Source organism: Carcharodon carcharias, chromosome 19 (genome assembly GCF_017639515.1).
Source record: "Carcharodon carcharias isolate sCarCar2 chromosome 19, sCarCar2.pri, whole genome shotgun sequence".
Lineage (NCBI taxonomy): Eukaryota > Metazoa > Chordata > Chondrichthyes > Lamniformes > Lamnidae > Carcharodon > Carcharodon carcharias.
The window spans coordinates 30,990,670-31,017,375 of NC_054485.1; the positions used below are offsets into that span (position 1 = coordinate 30,990,670).

Genomic DNA, 26,706 nt, shown 5'->3' on the forward strand with positions numbered 1-26,706 from the left:
ACCCCAGCTCCATGAACCCTTAACTTGCATACTAACCTTTGTGTGACACCTTATCAAATGCTTTTTGGCAATCCAAGTACACAACATCTACTGGTTCCCCTTTATCTACCCTGTTAGTTACATCCTCAGAAAAACTCTCTTAAATGTGCCTAACATGATTATATGTTATACAACCATGTTAATTCTCTCTGATGATACTATGTTTTTCTAAATGCATTGTTAAAACTTCCTTAATTACAGATTGCAGTATTTTCCTGATGTTGCTGTATTTTCCTGATGACTGGGTAAGCAGAAGTGAAACGGGCATGTCTACATATTATCATTTTCACAGCTCAAATTTCCTGTGCACAAACGTCACTTCCTGTTGCTTTTCTGTTAGCATTAACCATTGTGATTTCTATGTCAATATTTTCCATTCTATACTGCTACTTAACTGTTGCAATGCAACTGAATGAAAATTCTCTGAATGAAAATTCTAACATAATAATACATAAGTATACTACACAAGAAGCAGAAAGAAAGATCTGCATTTATATAGTGCCTTTCACAACCTCTGGACATCCCAAAGCACTTCAGAGCCAATGAAGTGCTTTTCAAGTGTAATCACTATCACAATGTAGAAATATATAATATATATATAAACATTAAGTACTGTTTCAAATGTATTTGGTAAAGAAGGTAATATAGATAATTGATTATCTATTTCTTGCCATGTGCTAAAGAATCCAAACCTTAAACATTTAGATAGTAAAGGCAAAGAGTTATTTGCTCAAGTGCTTGGATAAATTGGTCCAAGAGTTATGCTATTGATGTTCTGAGCAGGTTGTTAATAAACACAAAAGAATAGTCTCAGGTCAACTCTGAATAGAAAAGACAGTCTTGCATTTATGTAGCACCTTTCACAGCCTTGTGATATCCCAAATTTAGCCAATGAAGTACTTTTTGTTTTGAAGTGTAATAGCTGTTGTAATGTAGGAAACCCTCATCCTACAATAGACTTTCATTTGGATCCCTTCAAATATTGTAGTTAAGATGAGGACCTCAGAGGTGCAGTGAATACAACCTGTACAAATTCCCACTGACTCCAAACTACAGCTTTGTTCCTGCTGTTGAAGGGACCGAAGTGTTTAATAACTGCTCAAAAGAGTGAGAATAGCCCTTTAAATCTGGCTATAGTTCCTGACAGTAAACTAACAGGGCCCTCCCATAGTAATCTAATATTTCAATGAAGTGCCAAGATTGCCTAATTAGTTCTGAAACTATTGCACAATTTTTAACTTATGGAACCATTTGGAGGGAGGGCTCGTCAATTATCTTAACATTAGTCACAAACGAAACCTGACAGATACAGACATGTTTTTGCTAAGGGTGGTTCGAAACTACAAGCTCCTGAAATCCCTGAACTGTTATATGTTACAATGGGCAGCATAGCCATAATTAAGTTCGCTCATATTACATAGAATGTACAATAAAGAAACAGGCCTTTTGTCCCAATAGACTTGAGCTGGTGTTTATGCTCCATACAAGCCTCTTCCTACATATCCTTCTTCACCTAATCCTATCAGGATAACTTTATATTGATTTCTGCTTCATATAACCATTTAACTGTCCCTTAACTGCACCAATGCTAAATACCTCAACTATATGCTGTGCTAGTTAATTCCATATTCTAGCCTCACTCTCGACAAAGAAATTTCTCCTGAGTTCCCCAAATTAAGAAAATTGGAGAAAATATTTGGAAAGAACAATGCAAAAATGATCGGACATTTGCACATGTGAGGCAAAGTGCATTTCCTTGTGATATGTCTAAAAGATATTCAGAAGAAGCTGGCGTACCTAATTGTGCATGGCTAAGGTAACAAAGCAGTGCGGCTGAAGGGATGCTATTGATTAAGCTTTGGGAGCCAACACACAAGTCAATAGGTCATGTATAATAACAATATCAGTAACTGAAATTATAATGCCAATGCAGCATTGACTAAATCCCATGCCTTGTATAATGATGAGCTGACCTAATTGGATGCTACCAAGTCAAGTCATGAACTCATTTGGAAATGCTGCCTATGCAGTTTGAGCCTTGTGTACTGAGTGTGGCTACAGAATATTGGGACCATGCAATCCTTGAAAGTTAAAGGGAAAACATCAAGTCAAATGAATAAAAGGCTCAAAAAATGAGTCCAGCATTTGCAGGATTGAATAGAATAACAGAGCAACACTTCCTCATGCTCCCAGTTGATGAATAATAACATTTTGTTTCATGAAGTTGGTGAGAAAGGTTATTTATTTCAGCACTCTGGGGAACACTTCCTAGGTCAGATTAATTCACTATTCCCATTGGAGCTGGTGGCCAGATAGAATTCTGTCTGCAGAACCTACAGGATATGGGAACAAATAAAGGAGAAGATATCACAAGATTTCATCACCGCAATTTTCCAGCCCCATTGGCGTCGGGCGTCATAGTAGGAGGTGTTGGGGGGTGGGGGGGAGGGTGGGGTGGTGGGGTTGGTGGTGGTGGGGGGAGGGGGGGTAGTGGAGCAATATGGCAGAATGGTTAAATATTGGTTTCATGCCGTTGTGAAACCAGTTTGATCATCCACTCCACCAATCAATAGCGGGTTGCGTTTCCCGCCACTGCATGTCAGGAACCTAATTTCAATACTTTAGCATCTTATTATAAGCCCTGCCCACCAGCATTATCCCCCTGTGTTGGGTCATCCAGGCACGCCGATTTGTTTCACAACTGTACATAAGCAACGTGCACCTGGTGAACTGAACTTCACTCGGGACTTCGAGGCTTGTTTGCCTACTTTGCTTGGGGCAGCACTCACGGTCATCACGCCAGGCTTCACAGGAAGCATCACATCATAGGGGGGCTCATGGGCAGGGCTCTCCTAGACCAGCATAAGGTGGGGGTGGCTTTTCAATGGCTGCAGGGCTAGGGCTGTACTGGGGAAGGAGGGTGTCTCAGGGTGTGTATGGGGGCACATGTTGATCTGTGCAAATAGCCCCAAGTTGGTGAGGGCTGAGTCGGCAGTCTCCAAAGGAAACGAGCCCCAATGGACATGTCAGGGTACGTGTGTGAGAATGGGTGTTGATGTTCCTTGGAGTTGGCAGTGAGTGAGATGCCAGTGAATGTGTGATGGCCTTGTGACCGTATGAGTTTAGAGTGATAAGAATTTAGAGTACAAATGAGCACAAATGAGATCATTCATTTGCTTTCTGCACTGAATGGCCAACTTCTTGTGTGCAGTATCGGCATTGATCACCGCTACCATTGCCTCCCAAGCCGGAGTGGTGAAATTGATGGGCTTCCTGCGGCCAGAGTGAGTGTGGGCCTCCACAGCATCCAGAAAGCATCCCATGGATGCATCACAGAACTGGGGGGCTGCAATCTTCTTGGCATTTGGGGCCATATCTTCACCGGAGCAGTCCTGGGCTGTAAGCATTGAGAAGTGTGTGCGCGGCTGCAGTTTAAATATGGTGCCCTGCGTGAGGAAGTGGAGATGTTATAAAGTGTTGCCTTTTAAAATGTTTCAAATTTACTATTCATCTAGACCAAAACATCACGACCTTGTAGATCCTTCATGATATTTCATGCATACCCATACCTGAACAGGGCTGTACTCATGGTGCAGGATACAATTGAAAACCTTGACACAATCTTATCTAAGGGCTTCATATACTAAGCCATCATAATAGAAACATGGCCGGGGGGGAGTTTTGTTCATACAGCGTCACTCCGAAGTGTTGCTAAGCAGTCTATGTTGATTCCCAGGAATCGCCGGCATCTACCTGTGCAGCTCACCCAGCCTTCACTACTGATATCATAGAGGTTTAAAGCAGCACTATGCAGCCAAATTTTCTCCTAAGGTCACTTGCTGGCATACAGAATGGACTTTGGATTGAACATAATGCAGTCGCCAAAGGCCCCTGTACTTTAGGCAATGAATCACCGCAGTGACAATGGGCAGCCATGTCTTGCTATTCAGTAGGAAAGGAGATGCAAGTGCTGCCACATCAGACACCTATTTAATCCACTTATTGGCATCACTTTAACTGAATGCTTTAGAGCTTGGGCTAAAGGTAATGAAAACTGAAAATGCTGGAAATACTCAGTGGCCCTGTCAACACCTGTCCAAATGCAGCTCCCCACTATTTTCCTGATTGCCTCGCCTCCAAGCCCACTACCATGGGGCCATGAAATGTCAGCCTGTCAAGTTCTGTTTTCCTCTCTACAGATGTTGCTTGCTGAATATGTCTAGCGTTTTTTTTGTTTTTAGTTCATATTTACAGTGACAACAGTGTTTCGCTATTGTATTAGGGATTAAATGCAGTTATTCACACTGGTAAAATTTAGGAAGCAGCGTTCCAGATGAATCAATGCTGGGATCACTGGTCACCATTTGTATAAATGATTAGAAATACTGCTGAATTGTTTTAAGTCGTTATTTAAATATTCTTGCACCAAATCTCAAACTTTTTCTTGCACATTCAAATAGATGAAGCTACTGGGCTCCTCCAATGTAATTATATATCCTATAAAGTATATACCTTTTAATGTTTTGTGTCTCCTTTAAGACTCAAGGCAACACTATTGATGCCACATACTATTCTAAAGGGGAATGTCTTTTAATGTCTTAATTTAGGAATAAAGGACACAAAGGAATAGAAATGTTTGCTTTAGTTGATACCCTTGCTTTTATCATCATAGAAATAAATAATCTGACTGATCGTAATGTTTTGCCATTTCGTCTGCAATGCTCAAGAAGCACAGGAAATAAAAGCTCTCAATCTAAATGTATTTGGATGTGTGAAATAAAATGATTATAACATCAAGGTCAGAATTTTACCTTCAGCGTGTGGGCGTGTGCCCAACATACCCGAAGGTAATATGACGCGTGATGACGTTGGGCGTGCGTCCAGACGTCAATGTGCACTCGCACGATATTTCGTTCATCGGGTGCACACTGGAGTTGGCTGCGCGTCTGCTGATAATTGAGAGGCCTATTAGGGCCATTAAGAAGGTAACTAACTTGAAATTTACGCTGCCCATCCAACCTAACGGCTTTATATTTTATCAGGAAACGTCATCCACGAGCCGGATGAGGTTTCCTAAAGATAATACGAATTACATAAAAACTTTATTTTGAATTTAAAAACATGTCCCATCTCATGTGACACATGAGGGAACATGTTTCATTTAATTTTTATTGTCGTTGTTAAATTTTTTAAAAAGCGCTTCAATCTTCTTGTTGCAGCTCCATGCCGCTCAATGCACGCAGATCCATGCAAGGCCCATTAATTGGCCCGCTCGCGTGAAATTGGGAGCTGAGCCAATCGCAGGCGGCAGTCGGCTTCCCGACTGTCCCCATCCGCTCCCACCAAGCCCGCCCGACAAGGGAAAGATTCTGGACTAGATATCTGAAGATATTACTAAGTTCTGTGCATCACTCTCTCTCTCACAAACACATTAGGAAAGACATATATAAATTGCAGGAAAGATGAACTGCAATTTTCATGAAAAAATGTCACATTGTGAAATTATGCTACTCCACCAGAATAATCTTTTCTGGTCCAACTGTTCGATTTGCGGGTTCTTTTCAATTTTCTGCTGGCCGTAAAGGTAAATGTGAAGAGTTTGCTTAATCAGGTGTTAACATTTGGATAATTGTAACATTAATCTGCCCATTTACCTCACAGTAAGGATAATCCCACCAATGCAGACATTCTTTTTATTCGTTCATGGGATGTAAGAATCACAGGTAAGGATAACAGATTTCCTTCCTTAAAGGGCATTAGTGAACCAGGTGAGTGTTTATAACAATGGTTCCCTTTTATTCCAGATTTTTTTTTATTGAATTCAAATTACACCATTTCACTGGGATTCGAAACCCAGTCCACAGAGCATTACCCTGGGGCTCTGGAACACTAATCCAGTATCCATGCCACCTTCTCCCCATCTACCAAAGTGAATGGAACATTTTGCATTGATCTTGCTGCACATGATGCTAAGTAGGCTTACTTAGTCTACTATATGGCTGGTAAGTTCCATGGAGCTGCTACTCTGTTGCTTTAGCTTCATCGTGTACTGTGGATATCTTGATCACCACATAAACAAGACCTCCACCAAAATTTAGGTATAATTACCATAGCAAAACAGGAACAGCTTCAAGAAATTTTTCAGCTCATGTTTTCCAATGGTACCTTTCTGACTTAGATTCTGAAGTATGTTGGACATTTTTAACTTGAATGAATAACATTGGGGCAGAAATGTCAAGCACTGTATTCGAGGTCACACATTCGTCCTACTGATGACCGTATTGAAACGAGATTTCAAGAGATGGGTGTCCTGTTGTCCTGGAGCTATGAGGTAACCAAAGGGATGGGCATGATTGTGTAGTGGTTATGATGCTAGACTAGTAATTCACAGGTTAGGGCTTTAAATCCTATCATAACAGGCTATGAACTTTTGTTAGCTAAACCTGATCATTTGCGATCATTTATAATCAAGGATTTGGTTCACTCTGTCCTTCAATGATAGGAACTTCTAATCTGCCCTACATATGACATCAGCCCTGCAATATAGTTGACTCCAATGCCCTCTAACAAACCACTCAGTAGTAAAACAATCACTACAGTCACCAGCATGGGAGCATGATCAACAGCCAGAAATTCAAAGGGACAGCCCATCACCTTCTTATACCAACAAGGGATGGGAAATGAATGTGGCTTTAATAGCTTTGCTCCAATCTTGAGAACAAATTTAAAAGAAGCAACCCTCACAAGGAAAAGGAAAATGAGTGAGACAAAGATCCTGTTTGCCGCATCAATGTTATTTTGTCTTTCCAGCCAATGTTATTTTGTCTGCCCTGCCAAGGTTATTTGCTTCCAGCGACTGTGCGGTGCCAAACCACATTCCTATGGTGATTGTTTCCTTTAACCGGTCTGATACATATATGTGCTGTACATGAGTATGCAAGTATATTAAGGTATACAAATAAAATAAAAGAGTTACAAAGTTGTTTTTAAGTACCACTTTTTAAAAATTCTAACTATGGAAAACTAGAAGGAAGAGTTCTACAATCACTGGAAAGTGATGTAAGTCATCAAATAACGTGAACTGGCTCCTAATCATTCTAATTCAGTTGCCATTAATCAGTGTGGCTCCTCAATCACATTAGCAGGTAGAAAGTCAGATATTTTGCAGTATTCTTATCTTCAAATATATGTCAATAGCCCTATTGCCATAACAGCACATCATCTGTTCCATAATGATGCTCTTAGTTTTGAGCACATAACATTTTAGAGAAAATCAGGATCTATTTCAAAATTAACGATAAAATGCAATTAAATAAAAGGTTATGAAAAACATTTTTTCCTTTATGAGGTTGTACATTCACAATGCTTAGATGAAAATACAATTAAAATCTAATCTATAGATATGTAAATAACTTATAAATAATTTAAATTCTTACAAACTTTATTCAAGTGTGAAGGTTTTGCTAATGCCAGTCCCAAGCTATTGCTGGATGCGGAGCAACAACACTAGACTATTCTATTTTAGGAATAGAAAAGAAAAAAGGCCTTTAGGTGCAACAAACCTGCCCTTGATTGATTTCCAGCCACTTACCTGCATTCTCATTTGAGCTCTCCATTTCCTCTCTCTCATGAAAGACATGTAGTTGTTCCTTGAACTCATTTATGTACTATTCAATTATATGTGCTTAAAAAGTCTCCCTCTGCTAATTTATTCCTCAAGTCATTTACCCTATGTGTAAAAATTTCTACCTTTCTTACTTCTAACTTTGTAATTCTTGTGTCTTCTGATATTTGAAATACTCAACACGGTGAACAATGTGCCTGATCTACTTAATCAATATCTTTCATAATGTTGAAAGCTTAATTTATATAATCCCAAAGTATTTTCTTTTCCGAAGAACCCAAATCCATTCTCCTTAATCTTTCCTTGTAACTTTAAATTGCTGATAATTTGAGTTACCTTGGTTGGTTTTTTCTGTCAAGGACAGTAATAAATCCTCCCTCGTGGTGACGGGTCTACAAACACTACTACAAATGAGATCTGATGAAGCTTTAAACATCAACAATACGATCTCTTTGGATTTGTATTCTGTTTGTTAAGAAACACCCTACCTTAGTGAGATTTTTTCTTCTACGGCCTTGCACGAGGCTGCAGGCCCTATATGTTTACTAATAATCCTGCAAGCTGATCATAGAAGTGTAGTATTGAGGAATAAGAATGAAATAGGAAAAATAGTGTGATGACTTTCATATCATCTTGTGGATATTTAATGAAATGGTGAAATTATGCCCTAATCGTGGACAGTAGATTTTGGACTTAAAATGTGGTTAAAATATGATCTTTTAGATTAGAAGTTGTACAAGAAATCCAGAATCTTGTGATTATTAATCATACCTTTTTATGGTATTGTACATACTGCCACTATAACACTACTGCATGGTAACACAAAGTTGCAGAGTACCATAAATTCTCTTTCAGGAATATTCAACTATATAAGATTCTTATTAAAAATATTGATTGATGTTAGGATTCTGATGGATTATATTGTGCGCCAAACTGATTATTGTGCGAATGAAATGGGAATGTGTTTGCCTCTACACAAGCTTTCTTTAGTGTAATTTTCAGGACTATTGTACAAGGAATAGTACACATACAAAAGCGATCTATCCATTTCTTATGAATGACAATATCATCATAATGGTCTTGGAATCTAACTGAAATATCTCCTTTTACATTAAACGGCATGTAAGAAATTCTGAATATTAGGATGAATTATGAGAAAATATATAATAGATTTCCTACTTTACAACAGAGTCTACACTTCAAAAGTAATTCATCAGCTGAAAGATATTATACAAATGTAAGTTTTTTTAAAGGTTTCTGATTGTTGTTTAGTTTTCGGTCCCATTCATATATTGCAAATCAGTTTGAACAAATAATTAAGGGTTATTTTAATGTTCAAATAATACCAGATCCTTGAAAGCTTTCTCTAGGCACAGTCTCAACCCATTTTTTTTTCACACAGGCATGACAGAATCATTACACAGTTGAAAGTCAGTGGTGCAGATACGGCCTGTATTAATCTGACTCACCTTCTCCCACATAATATTGGAATCTGTGCTAGCGTGAAATATTGGATGCTGAGGGCATTCAGAAATTCTATTACCAGCACAAACTCTCGATTAATGTCCACAATTGGTGAGAGAGGGGCTTGAATTTGAATGAAATACCAGTACGATGATCCCATGGGAAATATTAGAACTTTTTCATTCTTGGTCAGCTCACACATCCATAGGAGCATAGGAACAGAAGCAGGCCATCTAACCCTTGGCGGAGAAGAAAAGAGTTGACGTTTCGAGTCCTCATGACCCTTGTCGAAGGGTCATGAGGACTTGAAACGTCAACTCTTTTCTTCTCCGCCGATGCTGCCAGACCTGCTGAGTTTTTCCAGGTAATTCTGTTTTTGTTTTGGATTTCCAGCATCCGCAGTTTTTTTGTTTTTACATCTAACCCTTGAGCCTGTTCCACAAGTCAATGAGATCATGGCTAATTTCTGACCTAACTCCATATACAAGTCTTTGCCTTATATTCCTTAACCTTGGGTTAACAAAAATCTAGTAATCTCAGTCTTAAATTAATAATTCCCATTTGCAGAAGTGAGTTCCAAACTTATAACACTTTTGTGTGTAGAAGTGTTCCATAGTTTCACTCCTGAAAGGTCTTATGCTAAGTTTTTGGTATACACCTCCTAGTCCTTTCCTCCACAACCAACAGAAATTGTTTCTTGCTACCCATTGTATCTGTTTGCCTTTGTATCCTCAAAACTTCGATCAAATCACCCCTTCCAACTTTCCAAATTCCAGCGAATGCAACCCTTGTTTGTGTAATCTTTCCTCGTAATTTAACCCTTGGAGGTCAGGTGTCATCCTGGTAAACCTATGCTGCACTCCCTCCAACAGATCCTTCCTGAGGTGTGGTGCCAAGAACTGCTCACAGTACTCCAGGTGTAGCCTTACCAGGGCTTTGTATAACTGTAACATGACTTCTACCCCTTGCATTCTATTCCTCTAGATATAAAGACCAATATTCCATTAGCCTTTTTGTTGTTTTCTGTACCTGCTCATGATAATTTGAATACCTATGAACAAAGGAACACAAATCTCTTTAGACGTTTCTAGCTTCTCACCATTTAGAAAGTAACCTATTCTATCCTTTTTAGGTCCAAAATGGATGACTTCACATTTGCCAACATTGAAATCTATTTGCCACAGTTTGGTCCATTCACCTCATCTATTAACATCTCTGTATAAAATTTAAACAAACGTAATAAGTCTTGCTTATTTTCGGTATTTATTGTATGTGAATTTCATACCTTCAAAAGGAAACCAAAAATTGTCGACAATGATGATACAAACATTAAGGTAAAGCGATGCTAAATAAAATGATGATTGGTTCCTTCCATTGTGAACATTGCATAAAATTGACAGCACGGAAGAAGGCCATTCAGCTCAACAGTGCTATGCTGGTGCTTGTACTCCACATAAACCTTCTTTGACTCAAATTGCCACATCCCGCCCTGCCTCCATATCCCTCTATACCCTTCTCCCTCATATATGCATCAAGCTCTCCTTAGTTGTGTTGATGTCATCTGGAAGTGAGTTCTATATTCTCACTATTCTGTGTTAGGAAATTCCTCATAAGTTGCTTATTTAATCTGCTTGTGTCAATCTTATCTTTATACCCCTTGTTCTACACTCAGCCACATGTAAAAACAGTTTCTTCACATCCACTCTATTGAACCCCTTCATAATTTTAAGACCTCAATCAAATTCCTCTTAGTCTTCTCTTCTTCAGAGAAGTGAACCAAGCCTACTCAATATTTCCTGATAGTTCCATCCTCTCAATTCTGGTAATATCCTTGTAAATTTTTCTGCATTTTGTCAAGTACTTCAATTTTTTATTTATAATATGGAGACCAGAACTGCACGTAGCACTCAGTGCATGGTCCAATCAAGGTTCTATATGAATGCAACTTGTATATAACGCTTCCACAAACAGGTTATTTATTAAAGAGTTGCTACTGGATAGTACACAAGAATTTATTTTCAATTTTAATTTACCTAAACAGCAACAATCTTTGCACTTCCAAAGTAATTCACTGTATGAAGCATGCTTCGACATGATATAGCATTGCATAAAACAAACATTATTAATTGGGCTTTTACAATGCTGAAGCCACCATTACATATTGTTCTGTGTGCTTTGGTACACCGTGCTGCAACTGTTTTGTTCATTACTAACAAAAATACAACTGTTATATCTCAGACAAGTTATATCCTGACTTATCTATTCTCAGGATCTAATGCACATACCTTTTCTTAAGCTAGGTTGTGGGGTTGTGAGTCTCCATTATCTCCTCTCCAGTCAAATAGTCCTGCTTGACTAATACATTGGGCTTTCCGTTTTAACAAAACTATGCTTCACTCCAAGTCTTGCTCCCACTGACAGTGCTGCAATAACGCATGAACGTCATCTTTAATTTATTGGACCACATGCAGAACCACAATTTGTTCAAACTTGACTTGACGTTGTGAAAAATCTGTTTTCTTTTACTCCTGCTGCTTCTGTTTGAAGGAGATATCAGCCTGATATGAAAAAACTCTCTGCTTCCATGTGTCAGATCCCCCACCTGTGGATCAGGTCCCCCCAAGTTTCTCTTGAGACCCTCCAAAACCAAAAGCTAAGCATTAGAAAACTTGTTGCATAAAAAACCTGGCAGCCTTGGGGAACATTTTGTGAGTCAATTGTATACACACCATCACGTTAACAAGGAGATATGAACGGTTTTAAGCAGGGTCTCGAGGTTAATACAATATCTCTGGCAAAGGCACCGTAAAATAAAACTACAGCTGGAAGCTTGATTGTAACAACTGATAACAATCTAAGTGTACAATTGCAATGCTTAATTATTGGTTTTAGCACATCTGTATCTATCTCATGACTTAATTTTGCCTCGTGGCAAGAGAAGCATTGGCCCTAGCAAACAGGTGCCCTCTCATTGGTACTGCTCAGGCAATGCTACTCACAGTGCTTTGTTATAAAGGGTCTTTGCCTTACAGCAGTTAAAAATTTTATTAAGGTTTGAGTGCTTCACACATGTCGAAATCACATACATAGGCAATCTTACTTCATCTTAATGAGCTTCTTCACTTTCCCAACACCCACTCAATAAGGAAGAAAATTGCATGCATAAAAATTTGCCTCTGGCAAAATAGTGTCCTGCTGTCGAAACCAGCAACTGACAACAGGGTACTTTAAGTTTGTTTTATTCAACTGGTGGGCTTGGTCTGACAACGTGACAAGTTATCTGTGATCACATTGACTTACAACATCACAATAGAAACTAAGGAAACTAAGAGCTTATTGACAATAGAAAGCCCTTCCTTACCCTTTCTCTTCAACTCACGCAATCAAGTTTAAGTGCATTACAACACAGGGAAGTATTTTTAAAGGTATACTGGCTTTTTCTGTTTCATGATTTTGGAACTAGCCAAAGGAATAGCAGTTCTGCAAGTATGTGCAGCAGGCATATCTGGTCACTTCTTTCACAAGTTGTCAATTTTTCTGGGTCTGGCACAGAAGGTGCTTTTGAGTTAGGAAGCAAAATACTGCAGCTGCTGGAAATCTGAAATAAATATAGAAAATGCTGGAAATACTCAAGCGGGTGTTGCAGCAGTGGGCGTTGCAGAGGGAAACAAAGTTAATTGGCAGGAATTTCCCTTCATCAGGTGGGCATAGCGGGCAGGCCCGGGAGTGGCCGGGAAATGGACCGCTGCCCATGGTCAGGTCCCGACCTCGATTTCACGCTAGGCCGGCTATTTAAGGCCCACATAGCATGAAACGCAGCTCCGCACTGGCTGGGAAGAGCCGAGCAGGGGCGGGGGCCTGTCAGGTTTAAAATCAGCCCAGGCAGCCCCTGGATGGATGGCTGCCACAGAGGACATTTCCTGAGCCGACACTATGGACCCGGGTGCAACTGGACACGGCAGGCGGGAGGGCAAGTTGGGTGGGCACTCACCCCCCCGCCCCCCCCACCCCCCCCCCCCCCCCCCACCCCCCCACCACCCCCCCAACCCGCTTCTCTGATGAGTGCCTCACCGTCATCCTGGAAGAGGTGGCTGTCAGGAGGGACACGCTTGACCCCAGGGATAGGGGAAGGAGGCCACCGTACCTCACCAAGAGAGCATGGGAGGAGGTGGCAGCGCTGGTCAGCAGCCATGTCATGGTGTGATGCTCCTGGGTGCAGTGCCGGATGTGTTCCAATGACCTGCTGTACTCAGGAAGGATGAGGACCATGTTGTTATGGGTCATTGTGCAGATGTCCAGGTCTGGCCATCCCTCCCATGGACCTCAGCGGTGCTAGAGCCTGAGTACCAACTGTCAGTCACACTGGAGTTGGCCATGGGGGGTGAGTCCTGGCTGCTTGGACTGAGAGCATTGCGGCTCAAGGGCCACAACTCGGATGTGCCCTGAAAGGTGTTCCTCAGGTGCGCTTGGCCAGACTGCAATGGGGCTGCAGGTACAGAGTGGACTATTCAATGCTCCTTTGTTGTTTCAGGAGAAGACTGCCCACAACAATATAGAAAGGTCACGGACCAGTGGAGGCCCCACTAGCCTCCTAATCCTCTCAAGGTTTGAGCAAAACGCCCTTGATTTGTAAGTCGGCATGCCCCACTTGCAACCGGTTGTGGAGAGGCAGAGGTGCCAGATGAAGAGAAGAGTGCAGTGCACAGGCTTGAGAATTTCAGCTTGTGCAGCCATTCCAGTGTAGTCTCTCCATTGATGTGAGCCTCGAATCTGGAGTCCCCATTGATCATTGGAAGATGAGGTCACCATGATGCAGATCTCCTTTGTCTCACCAGGGTTCATGGCATGCACAGTGACAGTACGATGACTTTAATGAATGACATAACAAAAACAGAATTACCTGGAAAAACTCAGCAGGTCTGGCAGCATCAGCGGAGAAGAAAAGAGTTGACATTTCGAGTCCTCATGACCCTTCGACAGAACTTGATGAATGACTTGTCCTTCTTCACTCTTTTAGGTTTGCCAGTAGACGCTCGCTCTCCAGACCCCGAAGGGTCACCCCTGACACCGGAGGACCACTGAGCATCATTTGCACCTGCGACACACCCGCTCTCTGAAGCAGGCGTCAACGCAGATACCAGCATCTCAGTGGGCATTAGAGCAGCTGCTAGTATCTCAGTGCACATTGGTGAGGGCACTTCACAATCACTTGAGGTGCAGGCGAAGGTAGAGAGTGGCCAGGGTGCCAGCATGGGGAGGACTGCTGGAGACCAGGACAGTGCTCAGCCGAAGGCTGATGATGAGCCTCTGGAGTCATCCATTAGGCAGGAGATGCTGGATGTCCAGCAAGATGTGTGGGAGGATCTGGCGGAGATCCATGAGGGTCTGCATGCCATGGTCTCCATGATGGAGGAGTCCATGCAGAGCATGAGCATTGCGTTGACCATCTTGGCAGAGCGCACTGTCTCCTCCATTGAGAGATTGGCGACTCTCATGGAGAGGCATCTTCAGGGACAGGATGAGGCATTCCTGGGGTTGCACTCGGAGCTACAAGCCCTCACACAGGCAATGACTCAGGTGGCCAGTGTCAGTGCAGGAGATGGATGAGACACCAAGTATCCCAGTTAGGTGCCATCAATAGTGCACTGCGAGGTCCACAGTGACCTCATGTTGGTGCACAATCTGCCTGTCATCTCTGCGGGCTCCTCTCAGGACACTCTGGATGATGGCAGCAGCTCCAGTGACCTCCTAATCTTCTCAAGGTGTGAGCAAGACGCCCTAGTCTCGAGAGTCAGCAAGACCCACATGCAACCATTTGTGGAGAGGCAGGGGTGCGAGATGAAGGCATTTGATGAGGCTGCGGCGAATGAGGAGATGCCAGCTGTGGTGCTAGCTGCTCCCTCCTAGGTGGGGCCAACACAGGTTCCACTGGCCAAGGGATGATTACCAAGGTCATCAAGGCCAACAAGGCAGCAGTGTCAGCAAGCTGTCTCCAATGCTGGTGCCAACAAGGGGGAAGCACCTAGATGTAGCACTCGCTACGAGTGATCATGAACACAAGAGGGACAGGTCATGGGTAATTTTATGTTTATTTTTGTTTACTTTATGTAAACTGGTCTGATGTTGAATACCAGGAATGTTTCTGTTAAGATCATTGAACTGTCAGAATGACATTAATTGTGTTTTTGTCATCACAGCCTGAATATGCTTCACCGTGTTATTTCATTGGTGCGGGGAATGCCCGCATGTAATGCTGGATGTAAGTGGCTCTGAACTTTATTGCACAGGCACTGAGTGTTCTTTGTGTTCAAATGCAAAGGTCCTTTCAGACATCTGGGATGGAGGAGGGAGCCCCGGCATGCATTTGAAGATGATGTTTGGTGGCCTAGCTGAAGGAGCATTGGATCAAGGAGTCCCTGGTATCCCAGCAGGTTACCAAGGTCTGGCTCCATGCCCACAGTGTTCCCCTCACCGTGCTCTTCTTCGGACTCAGTACTGGACTCATCATCTGTGGCCTGTGATCCTCTTCCTCCAGTGAGTCCCTTTGCCAGTGCCAGGTTTTGGAGAGCACAGCATGCAACCACTATCTGTGACACCCAACTCTGGGGGGTAGTGTAGTGCACCCTCTGAACGGACAGGCATCGGAAAACCTATGAGAAAACCTTGAGAAAACCTATGGTCCTCTCTATCACTGGCCTTGTGGAGGCGTGACTCCTGTTGTACCATTGCTCTGCCTCTGTTCTTGGGTGGTGAGAGGCATCATGAGCCACCTCTTCAACGGATAGCCCTTGTCACCCAGCAGCCATCCATCTGGTTGGACTGGAGCACTGAAGAGCCTCGGTAACTGGGAGTGCCTTAGGATGTAAGCGTCATGGGAACTGCCTGGATACCTTGCATGGACTTGCAGAATCTGCATCCTGAGGTCACACACTACCTGTACATTCATGGAGTGGAAGCCCTTCCTGTTGACGAAGGCAGCCGGCCGATCCACTGGTGCAATGATGGCCACAATGTGTGCGGTCGATTGCACCCTGTACATGGGGGAGCCCAGTAATTGCTGCAAAGCCACTGGCTCACTCAGCCTGGCTGGCCTCGTCTGTATGGTAAAGAATGAAGGTCAGTACCTGCCTGCGCAGAGCCCCTGTCACCAGCTTGATGCAACTGTGGACAGCTGATTGGAAGACTCCACACGGATCCCCCATTGACGCCTGGAAAGAGCTGGAGGGCCACTGTAACCTTCAGAGCCGCTGGCATGGGGTGTCGATCCACACAGTCGGAGCTAATCTCAGGCCTGATCATCTGAAAAATGGAGGCCACTGTCTCCCTTAAGAGACAGAGCCTCTTTTGGCATTGCACCTCAGACATATTGAGGTAGCTGCATCATTGCCTGTAAACCCTGGCAGCAGAATGGTGGCTTCTTCTGCAGCCCCTTCCACCTTGAACTACCTGCTGGCCCTGCGCCCCTTGTGTCTGCGCCTCTCCTCCCATAGGTCGCTCCCTGGAAGCTGCACAGGGACACCTGGCCTCCTCTCCCTTCTGCCCTTCTCTTCCTCCTCAGGAGAGGTGCCTCCAGCGGAGACCCCAATCCCCATTACCAGGGTGAGGGAAGGCTGTCTGATACCTGGAAGGGTCCACACGGTCTGAATCCTCTGAGGGCCTGGCAGACAGCAATAAGCCCTGAAATGAAGCCTGGAAATGCTGACAATGAATCTCCTAACAGAGATGAAGCTGCCGAGTACCAATAAGCAACCAGCTGCAAACTATCTCTAAAACTCCTCGTTACTCACACTGGCAATGCTGCTGATCCTTTTTATCCCACCCTTAGCTGACGTTTGTGAAAATGTCGGCTGGCCACCTGCCCGTTTTGCCTGTGCGACGAGCAGAAAATCGCACAGGCAGAGAAAAATCACAGTCAATTGGACTCTTGAGGGTTTAAATGGCCGTTTAATTAATGGTGGGTGTTGCTCCGCCATCTACATGTGTCTGCAGAGCGAAATATCACGCGAGTGTGCGATGATGTCGGGACACTCGCCTGATGTCATTTCGCACAACTTTACTCCCGATCAGGTCAGGCGCGTGCCCACCTGCAGGACGAATAATTCTGCCCAATGTTTCAAATCCCTTCTGACGAAAAATCACACACCTGTAACACTGGGCTGGGATTTAGTCAGCCGGATGTGGGTCTCGCCCGCTGGGTGGAGAATTGTTAGGGATCTCCCGTTAGTTCCACGGGGGAGGCCCAACACTGCCATCTTGGGATTCAGGACCCGAGCGGCGGAAGCTCCGCCTGCTGAGAGCTACCAGCCAATCAGAGGCCGACAACTCCCCATTGCTTGTCAGCACTACCAGGGGTGGTGGCAGCTGCTGGAATTGTACCCATCAGAGGTCCAGTGTTGCTAAGGGACCCCAGGCCAAAGCTGAGTGAGGGTGGGGTAGGGGTCATGGGGTGGGCAGTCATGAGGTGGGGGGGGTGGGGGGAATTGTATAAGGATCAGAGGCAAGGGTAGGGGGTGACTTTCAGGGGCCACCCCTTCCCAATGCCGGGTCCCTCAATCAGGCACTTAGTGCCTGACAATGAGGGACCCCTCCCTCCCTGGCAGGCCTTTGGGAGACACTGCAAAACCATGTGGCTTCCATTTAATCCCTGAGCCATCACTGAATTGTGGTGGGCTCAGGGACAATGGATGCCAATTGGCTCATTAAAGAGCCTAATTGACTTCCCGCTGTTGTAGGCAGGGAACCCTGCATCAGCCCATTTCACCCTCTGACTTAATTGGGGGAGGTTTTGCAGCCTCTGGAAGATGGACATGTGGCTCTCCCACAATTAAGCCTGCCCAGCCACCATGGTCCAGCCATAACGGGCTGCATTCAACCCAGCCCATTAACTCTGTTTCTCTTTCCACAGATCGTGCCAAGCCTGCTGCGTATTTCCAGCATTTTCTTTTTTTTATTTGACTTAAGACATGTTTGTTTTATAAGTGGAAAGCTGCTGGAACAATATTAATGGTGTCAACTTCTTTTTAACAATAAACAAAAAATATTTCCTATTTCTCCCCTCCAGCTCCAATTTTACAACAGTTACTACACCTCTGACATACGTAATTGGCTGTAAAGAGCTTTGGGACAGCTTGATATCATGAAAGGCAGTATAAAAATGCACGTTCTTTCTTCTTCCTGCCTTTTTTTACTGAAGTTGCTGTTCCATGCAGGAGTGTACTTCCAGGTTAAGCCCTTACTCTGACATCAAATCCAATTGGCAATTGTCCCTGTGTTAGGATAGACCCTTTGAGGCCACAAAGCCCATGGGCCTAACAGGTTACAATGTTGGTATAAATGGGAAAAATGAACTTGGATTTGGAGTCGGACCCAGTTCCTGCAGATCTCTGTTCATTATTCTTTTCATGGTGACATCCTGCTGTGTTGCATAATCCTCCTCTAAGTGGATGTCATTAGAAAAAGTGCAACTAGGGTTATACTGGCATCCATCAGAAATCCCACCACTTCCAGCGCCAGTATGTTCCCAATGCAAAGTACCTACATGATATGCAGGTACACTTGTGTGTCAGACTAAGATCTGTCAGAAATGGAGTTCCAAAAAGTTAAAAAGGCTGTTTTTGCAAAGAAAGCTTTAATATTGTGACCAGAACAGTCCACCAGACACTGCCTCTCTGCCCCAGTAGAGGGTCAAGTTTCCACTGACAGATTCCTGCTCTGTAGGTTAGACGGACGGTCAAGGAACACCACAAAAGGTACGAGCATCTGTTCCCTTAAAACAGATGACCTGAGTCCTGAAATTTAGATGGTTCAAGGCCAGGGCAAACTAGTCGAAACGCCAAGCACTCTGAGGCCCGAGTACCACAATCATTTTGACCATGCGGTTGATTCTGTCCTCTCAGCTGTTCACATGCACTTACATTCCAGCACAATCATCCAATAGTGATCAGCAGCAGGAATTCTCTCACAGCGACTGACATGGACCAGTTTCACCCCCAGCTTCCAATGCAACATTCCCTCAGTGATGGGTCCATGTGATATGTTTCTTCAGTCTCTCCTGAACATGTTCTTACAGATAGCATCAGAACATCATTGGTAGATGCCTAGGAGCTCATCATCTGCCCTTTTACTGTTTTTTAGTGTCATCTTTATCAACTAATTACTAACAGTGTGTCAAAGCTTTCATCAATTGAATAATGGTTATTTTCAATTTAGTAATTTGACAAGCTACAGAGTTTGTTTTGGACTGCACTGAAATATTAAAAGAATAAGCTTACAAGAACACCTGTTTGGTAATGCACTACCTGTATTAATGTGGCTCATAAATTTGAGAATTATACTCAATCCTGGCTCTTCAGGCAGAGCCCATTTGTGTGAAATAGATCTTAAATCAATTTAATTATTTTTTCATTAGTGTAGATATGTATAGGAAGAGTTGCATGATTTCTGATTTACTAACAACTTATACTGCTGAATGTCTCTCCCCCCCTCCACCATTTACTGACAGGAACGATTTTTACTAGCTAAATTGCATTCTAATAATGAGTCTGGGACCAGTTTAAAGAGCAGAATCACTGTATTCTGCCAGACAGCAAGGCAATTAAGTGATTAGCACATCTACATTTACAATGAGGATGAGCAGATGGCACAACAAAATATCCAACAGAAAATTCTCCCGATCATTGTACTCTTGGTTACACAGAGGCTAACACAAGGAGAAGTGGAAAAGATATTTTTTTAACAAAGCTATGCACTTTCCAGGTATACATATAAGTAGACATACATTTACAATTCTAAGTTGTATGTCCAAATCATTTACTCAACTAGGGAGTTTTTAAATGAAAAATTGGCCAGGCCAGATTCTTCCTGTTTGTTTAACAAGAACTCTGCAGTCCCCAGCTGTCACAGAGGATGACAATTCTCCAAGCTGCAAACAGAGAAAAAACCTGTGTAAATCCACGCTCCCATTTAAAATAAATTTCTGGCCCGTCTCCAACCTTTTAACTTATTGACCAATTCTCTCTGCCACTGCCTTCATCTGTGCGTTAGTTTTTAAAATATCCACTTTTGATTACAGCAGAAACTGTATGATCAGTAGGTCTGCAGCTGACCTTAGCATCTGCCTGATCAGCTGCATGTCAATCACATCAACGCATAGGTAATACTCATTTATATGAACCTATTTCATAACCGATTAAGATCAACATCTCTTGAGATACATCCTGTGGAGTTTTCCTCTCTCAAATTTCGTCCACCGTCAATTTGTTTGGATAGTGGGATGTACAGAACTCTAGGCTGCACACCAATTGCTGTTACCAACAAGTCTTGCTTATGTAGGATCTCTTACATTTGAGTGAGGTACTTCACTCACTGATCAGTTGGATTAGTTGAAACAAGAGTAGCCTGTATCATGTAACAATTCAGAATCAATCTTTACTGAAGTGTATTAACATAGCAGCAAGCGAATAAGATCATTAGAATATAAGATCATAAGAAATAGGAGCAGGAGTTGGCCATTTGCTCCCTCGAGCCTGCTTCATCATCAATAAGGTCATGGCTGATCTGGGTTGTGGCTTTAACTCCACTTTCCTGCCTAACCCCCATAACCCAGGGCTTCCTTTTCGATCAAAAATCTGTCTAACTCAGCCTTGAATATGTTCTATGACCCAGCATCCACTGCTGTCTAGGGGAGAGAGTTCCCAAGTCTAACAACCATTGAGAGAAAAAAATATTGTCCTCATCTCCATCTTAAATGGGAGACCCTTTATTTTTAAACAGTGGCCTCTAGTTTCATCCTCCCAGCATCCACCCTTTCAAGTCCCCTCAGAATCTTCTATGTTTCAACAAGATTACCTCTCATTCTTTTAAACTCCGATGAGTATAGGCCAAACCTGCTCAACTTTAAGACAACCCCTTCATTCCAGGAATCAGCCAAGAGAATCTTCTCTGAACTGCTCAAAGCAAGTATATCCCTTCTTAAGTAGAAGACCAAAAATGTACGCAGTACTCTAGATGCAGTCTCACTAAGCCCTGTGCAGATGTAGCAGCACTTCCTTACTTTTAAACTCCATTCCCCTGCAATAAAGGCCAACATTTCATTTGCCTTCCCAATAACTTGCTGTGCCTGCATGCTAGCTTTTTGTGATTTGCATACTAGGACACCTAGATCCCTCTGTATCACAAGTTTCTGCACTCTCTCTCCATTTAAATAATATGCTGCTTTTCTATTCTTCCTGCCAAAGTGGATAAGTTCACATTTTCCCACTGTTCTCCATCTGCCAATTTTTGCCCACTCACTTCACCTATCTATATCCCTTTTCAGACTCTTTGTATCCTCCTCACAACTTGTTTTCTTACCTATTAGCTACCATACACTCGGTCCCTTCATCCAGGTTGTAAATAGTTGAGGCCCCAGCACTGATCCCTGTGGCACTCCACTAGTTACAGGTGGCTAACCCAAAAATCCCAACTCTCTGCTTCCTGTTAGCTAACCAATCCTCTATCCATGCTAATATGTTACCCCCAAAACCATGAGCTCTTAATCTAGTGTGGTATTATTGAATGCCTTTTGGGAATCTAAATGTGCCACAACTACTGCTTCCCCTTTATCCACCTTGCTTGTCCATTCCTCAAAGAGCTCTAATAAATTAGTCAAACATGATTACCCTTTCACAAGACCATATTGACTCTGCTTGATTGTATTATGATTTTCTAAATGTCCTGCTATTATCTCCTTAATAATAGATGCAAGCACTTTCCTAATAACAGATTTTAGGCTAACTATTTCCTGCTTTCTGCCACCCTCCTTTCTTGAGTAAGAGGTGCTGTTAATGGTCACAGAACTTAGCATGGTTCAGACAAGGGATGAAGGAATGAAGACTTGAAATGGCCAAACTTAACTGCAGTGCTTTAAAGTCAAGGCAATCTATTTTGCTATAATGTACAATGTTATAAATTAATTAATATTAAAATACCTTCTAATATACACAATTGTGTAAAATGGCACATGACTAGCAGAAAGATACTATATTGTTTCCTGCGCCTGCATTGCTATAGTACTGCATGTGCACCATCCCTCAAAATGATCTGTGTAGCTAATCGCAACTCGCTCTTCAAAAAGAAAGCCACACAAAACATCTTTAGTGATTTCCTTGGTATCTGACACATATCTCATTCCTTTTGCAACATTCTCAGGCATCATGATGGAGGAGATCTCATATACATTAAAAACACTGTTTTACCAAAAGACACAAAACATTGCTATTCGAACATTCAGTGCCAACTAAAACAAAACGCCTTAAAGGCACATTTGCCTGTCAACAACTAGCATCTGCTTTGATCAGCAATGTCTCAGTGACAGCTTTAGTCCATGTCCCTGCTATTTCCCTATCACTGAACACAAAACTAAACCAGTGGGTGTTGAAGATATACTATCAGTTCAGATTCACAACTGCTCTGAAAATTAAACATTGAGCATCAATGAAACAATCAGATGATATTTTCATGACTCTATAGGTTGCTAATTGTTTTTAGAGATAATACAAAATTCTACAATGTTTTTCTTTGAGATCACTTAGTTCTATCTACTGTCTAGTATGGGCTGTATCATTAAATGGATTTATTTTCTAAAGTTTTACAGCCCAGCATTGCTCACTGCTCTTAATTTATTTATTTATTTTGGCTGACTGCTAGCTTGCAAAATGAAACTGCAACGTCCACATCATGCATATAGATACTACAGAGGAGACTTCAGTCTTAAGACAGTCAGGATGACTGGTCACATTTGCGGTATTGCATAATATCTATTATAAATTAAACACATTCGATTACGTTTCTGTGAATAGCTAACATGTAATCTGACGTTGTAACAAACAACTTTTATGCAGGTAAAATAACAGGAGAGATGGGTCATTTATTTATTTGCGATCTATATAATGGATTTAACATTATCCCAGTGAAAAGAGATGAGAGTCCGGGTCTCTGAATACTAAGTTGATAGCCAGCAGGGTACTTGTGTCTGATAGGAATCGGGTGATGACCCCCTATCGCATCTAATTAGCTGTCCTGGTATGGTTAGTGAATCAGGCTAACAACCTGTCCACGTAGGAAGGAATTTGGTTATGGAAAAAACCCAGAGCACAAACTGCTGTATGTAAATGAATGGAAGAAACGGGTTGCCTCATGTATTACTAGACACAGAAGAGAATAAGGAGAAAAGTACTTGTTTTCTCATTTTGAAGTCCATTCAGGAACATGATTATCAAGTTATATCATGAATGGTCTGTCACATGAAAGTAAAACAGATCATTCACGCCTGTGGAGTAAGTACAGAATCAAGTATAAACTTGTCTAATTTTCTTTCAATTTCTCCTTATTGACATTTCAATTCTAATCACTATTGCTAACCTAAAATTGAACATTTGCTGAAACCATGGCTACAGGATGCTCTGATGCTATCACGTGGCCAGACTTAACCTTTCAATTATATTGTTCAGGTTTTTTACAATAGCAAAGGAGGAAGCTGATACCCTGAGGAACAAAGCAATTGTGAAAATCTCTAATGATGGTCACTTCTTCCACTGGGAATAAGCAAATACACATAACAAACAACCATCACACTGAGGCAGAAACTTGGCATTCATCTTTTCAGGAAACACAACAGACTAATAGCGTGATATAAACTGGCACGTGTTCCCTCTCCATGAACAGAGTAGTATCTTAAAAGAAAGTAATATCAACTATTGAGACTTGTCTCTGCCAGAGCATTCACTTACCCAAGCTCTTTGGACATTGTCTGTCTCTTCACAGTAACCTTCACAAGTGATATATTTTTATAACAGTTGCTCTTACTCTCTCAGGTCAAAAAACATCCAGGTGGTTTTGTGTGATATTTCTAGTTAAAAGCTAACCGCGTCAGTGATGGATCTCTATTTATTTCCCTTAAGGTTCACTGCAGGAATTTTGCTGACAGGTAGATTCTCCTGCCTTGCTTCTGATTGGTCTGCTCAGATACAGGTACGCCTGCAGGTGAGTCAGACAGGTGTACAATAACAGGTGCAATAGCTTAACCCTTTGACCACTGGATTCTTGGAAAATTTACCTTCCCAAATTTTTATACAATCGGTGTATACAAAGAAAGGGGAAAGAAGAAACTTCTATTAATTACAGTACATTTCCAGAACTTCATATGCCAAATTGTTTTATAGACAATTAATGACTTTTGAAGTGTAGCCACTGTTGAAATGTAGAAAAATAGGAGAAAATTTGGCAATAACAATGCCCCATTTATAGCAATGTAATAACTAACCAGATTAGGTGTTTTGTTGGTTGAAGGATAAATGTTAGTTGATACACCAGAAGAACTTTCCTCTTCTTTCGAACAGTGCCCTTCTTTAAGGCCAACCTCAAAGATTTGGCCCCTCACTGGAAAGATGCCACCTCCAATAATGCCAGCCTAGATAACTGTTGGGACTTGTGAATCCCAGTTGCACGCTTGTTGTGGGATGGCCAAGTTGGTACTATAGATAGAGTTGATCAGCAGACACTTCTTAGGTGGAACACATTCTGTTCATTTACAAGGTACTCAGCAGCTACTCATGTGTGCTTCTACATCAAACCCTAAATCATAATTCTGACCCTAACTACAGACTACTGACTAGAGAGGTAGCCCGCGTTACTCTGCTATTGGTTACACAGGATGATGTGATCTTCCTTTCTAACATCCTTCTTAAAGGTATACTACACATTACACAAAACCACAAATACCACAATAACATGTTGCAGTGTCTGCAGTGCCCATTCAAAAATATGTGTTATATATAAATGGAAAGGCTCTGTCATGCCTTTTGACGAACATTAAATATGATGGCAAATTGCTTGTCCCAGAAAACTGGCATGTCTACATTTGGATTACTTGGTGCTGTTCTGTCTCCAGAGATGTGAGCAACCATGAAAAAGAAGTGCAAACCTTTCAATAAATGGTCATATGTATCTGCATATTCTGGAATAAATAAGATACGGAATACCGATTAGTATATGAATATGCAGAAGCTGTGAACTGAACTCTTGGCCTGCTTCCAATGTCATCCCGGATACAAAGCCCAGCCCATTGTGGAATATTTTACACAACACTCTGAAAAACAAAACAAAAACAGAATTACCTGGAAAAACTCAGCAGGTCTGGCAGCATCGGCGGAGAAGAAAAGAGTTGACGTTTCGAGTCCTCATGACTCTTCGACAGAACTGCTGCCAGACCTGCTGAGTTTTTCCAGGTAATTCTGTTTTTGTTTTGGATTTCCAGCATCCGCAGTTTTTTTGTTTTTAACTCTGAAAAACATGTAGCTTTGAGCATTCAATCTTTTTTGCCATGACGGATTTTCCAGTAGCACCGATTGTAAGGAGAAGGTCACTATATATGACTTGTTCATTTGGATAACTTCAAAATATAATCACATAACTGAAAACCCAATGTGACAATGAGCAACAGGGATGGTGTAATGCCCTGTGCCACAGCACTGTCCTGTAGACCATTGCCTCCTGAATTAGAAACATAGGAATTGCTGGACAGGTGAATATCATGGTCCATTTCCACCATTTTCCTAAACACGATATAAAAATAGTGGAGTAGTTGACTAAACATAGCACCCAACCTCTATCAATTAATCTACAATGGACCCAGACATGAACCAAGGAAAACACCCTGTGATGGAAAGCTTTGAGAACAAAGTCATTTGTCCCTTCAAAGGATGCTACACTTAACAATGACATGTCTCAAATTACTCACATCCTGTAACTCAAAATATTATTTACTGAAAGATACATATGTGAGTTACAGTTGGATCATTCAGCACAGTCTGACTCTATTATCTCCCTAAGGAGCCTGTTTGATAAATTCATCATTAACTAAATTGAATAACGTTTCTGAAGATTAGATTTAATTTACTCTGCTTCATACCAGGCCATGTCCTTTGGTTCTATAGTTCTGGACAAGGTGAAACAGCATGTTGTGGGCTACATTCTCCAGTCCCTGTAGAATTCTGAAAATGGCAACCATGTCACATGGTTCTTCCAATCTCACCCCTTGCCATGCAGTCATGATACCATCTGACCTTCCCTTCTCTGACCCTGAACAATCTGTGCTGAGCAGAGGCACCAGCTTCATCTCCTCATGCCCCATCTTAATAGATTTTGAGCTTGGCACGAGGCTGAGCTCTTCTTCTGTTGCTTTTGCCTCTTCCTTGGCCAGATCTCCCTCCGCTACACAGTAGAACCTTTTACCATTCTCCAGTATTCTGCCTCCACCGGGACCCCCTACCTTTTACCCTCTTTAGATCTTTTCATTGAGAACTACTGGCATTACATTGACTGTCTCAACTTTTCTGCTCCCCTCCCGCACTCTAACCTAAATCCATCTGAATTTGCAGCTCTCTAATCTCACAGGTTCAAGCCCTAATGTTGTCATCAAAACTGCTGACAAGGGTGCTGCATGACAACCTGTATGTAGCAGAGGCTGAATGTCAACTCTTTGACACTTCTTCCTACCGCGCCCCCCACCTCCCCTCCCACCACCACCACCACCCCCCAAC

At 42.2% G+C, this 26,706-nt stretch overlaps 1 protein-coding gene across 3 annotated transcripts in view; it reads right to left on the bottom strand.

Annotated features, from left to right (window-relative positions):
- LOC121291087 (grainyhead-like protein 3 homolog) overlaps nt 1-24,036 on the bottom strand; it is a 98,010-nt gene extending 73,974 nt beyond the window's left edge. Inside the window, exon 1 of one of the 3 annotated variants that reach the window (XM_041212125.1) lies at nt 23,972-24,036. In XM_041212125.1, the coding sequence (XP_041068059.1) occupies nt 23,972-23,991 (20 nt within the window). In that variant the 5' untranslated portion in view covers nt 23,992-24,036. Of the gene's footprint in view, nt 1-11,412; nt 11,565-23,895 lie in introns of those variants that run through there. The other 2 variants (XM_041212126.1, XM_041212127.1) reach the window with 2 other exon arrangements.
- Between the last annotated feature and the right edge of the window lie 2,670 nt (nt 24,037-26,706).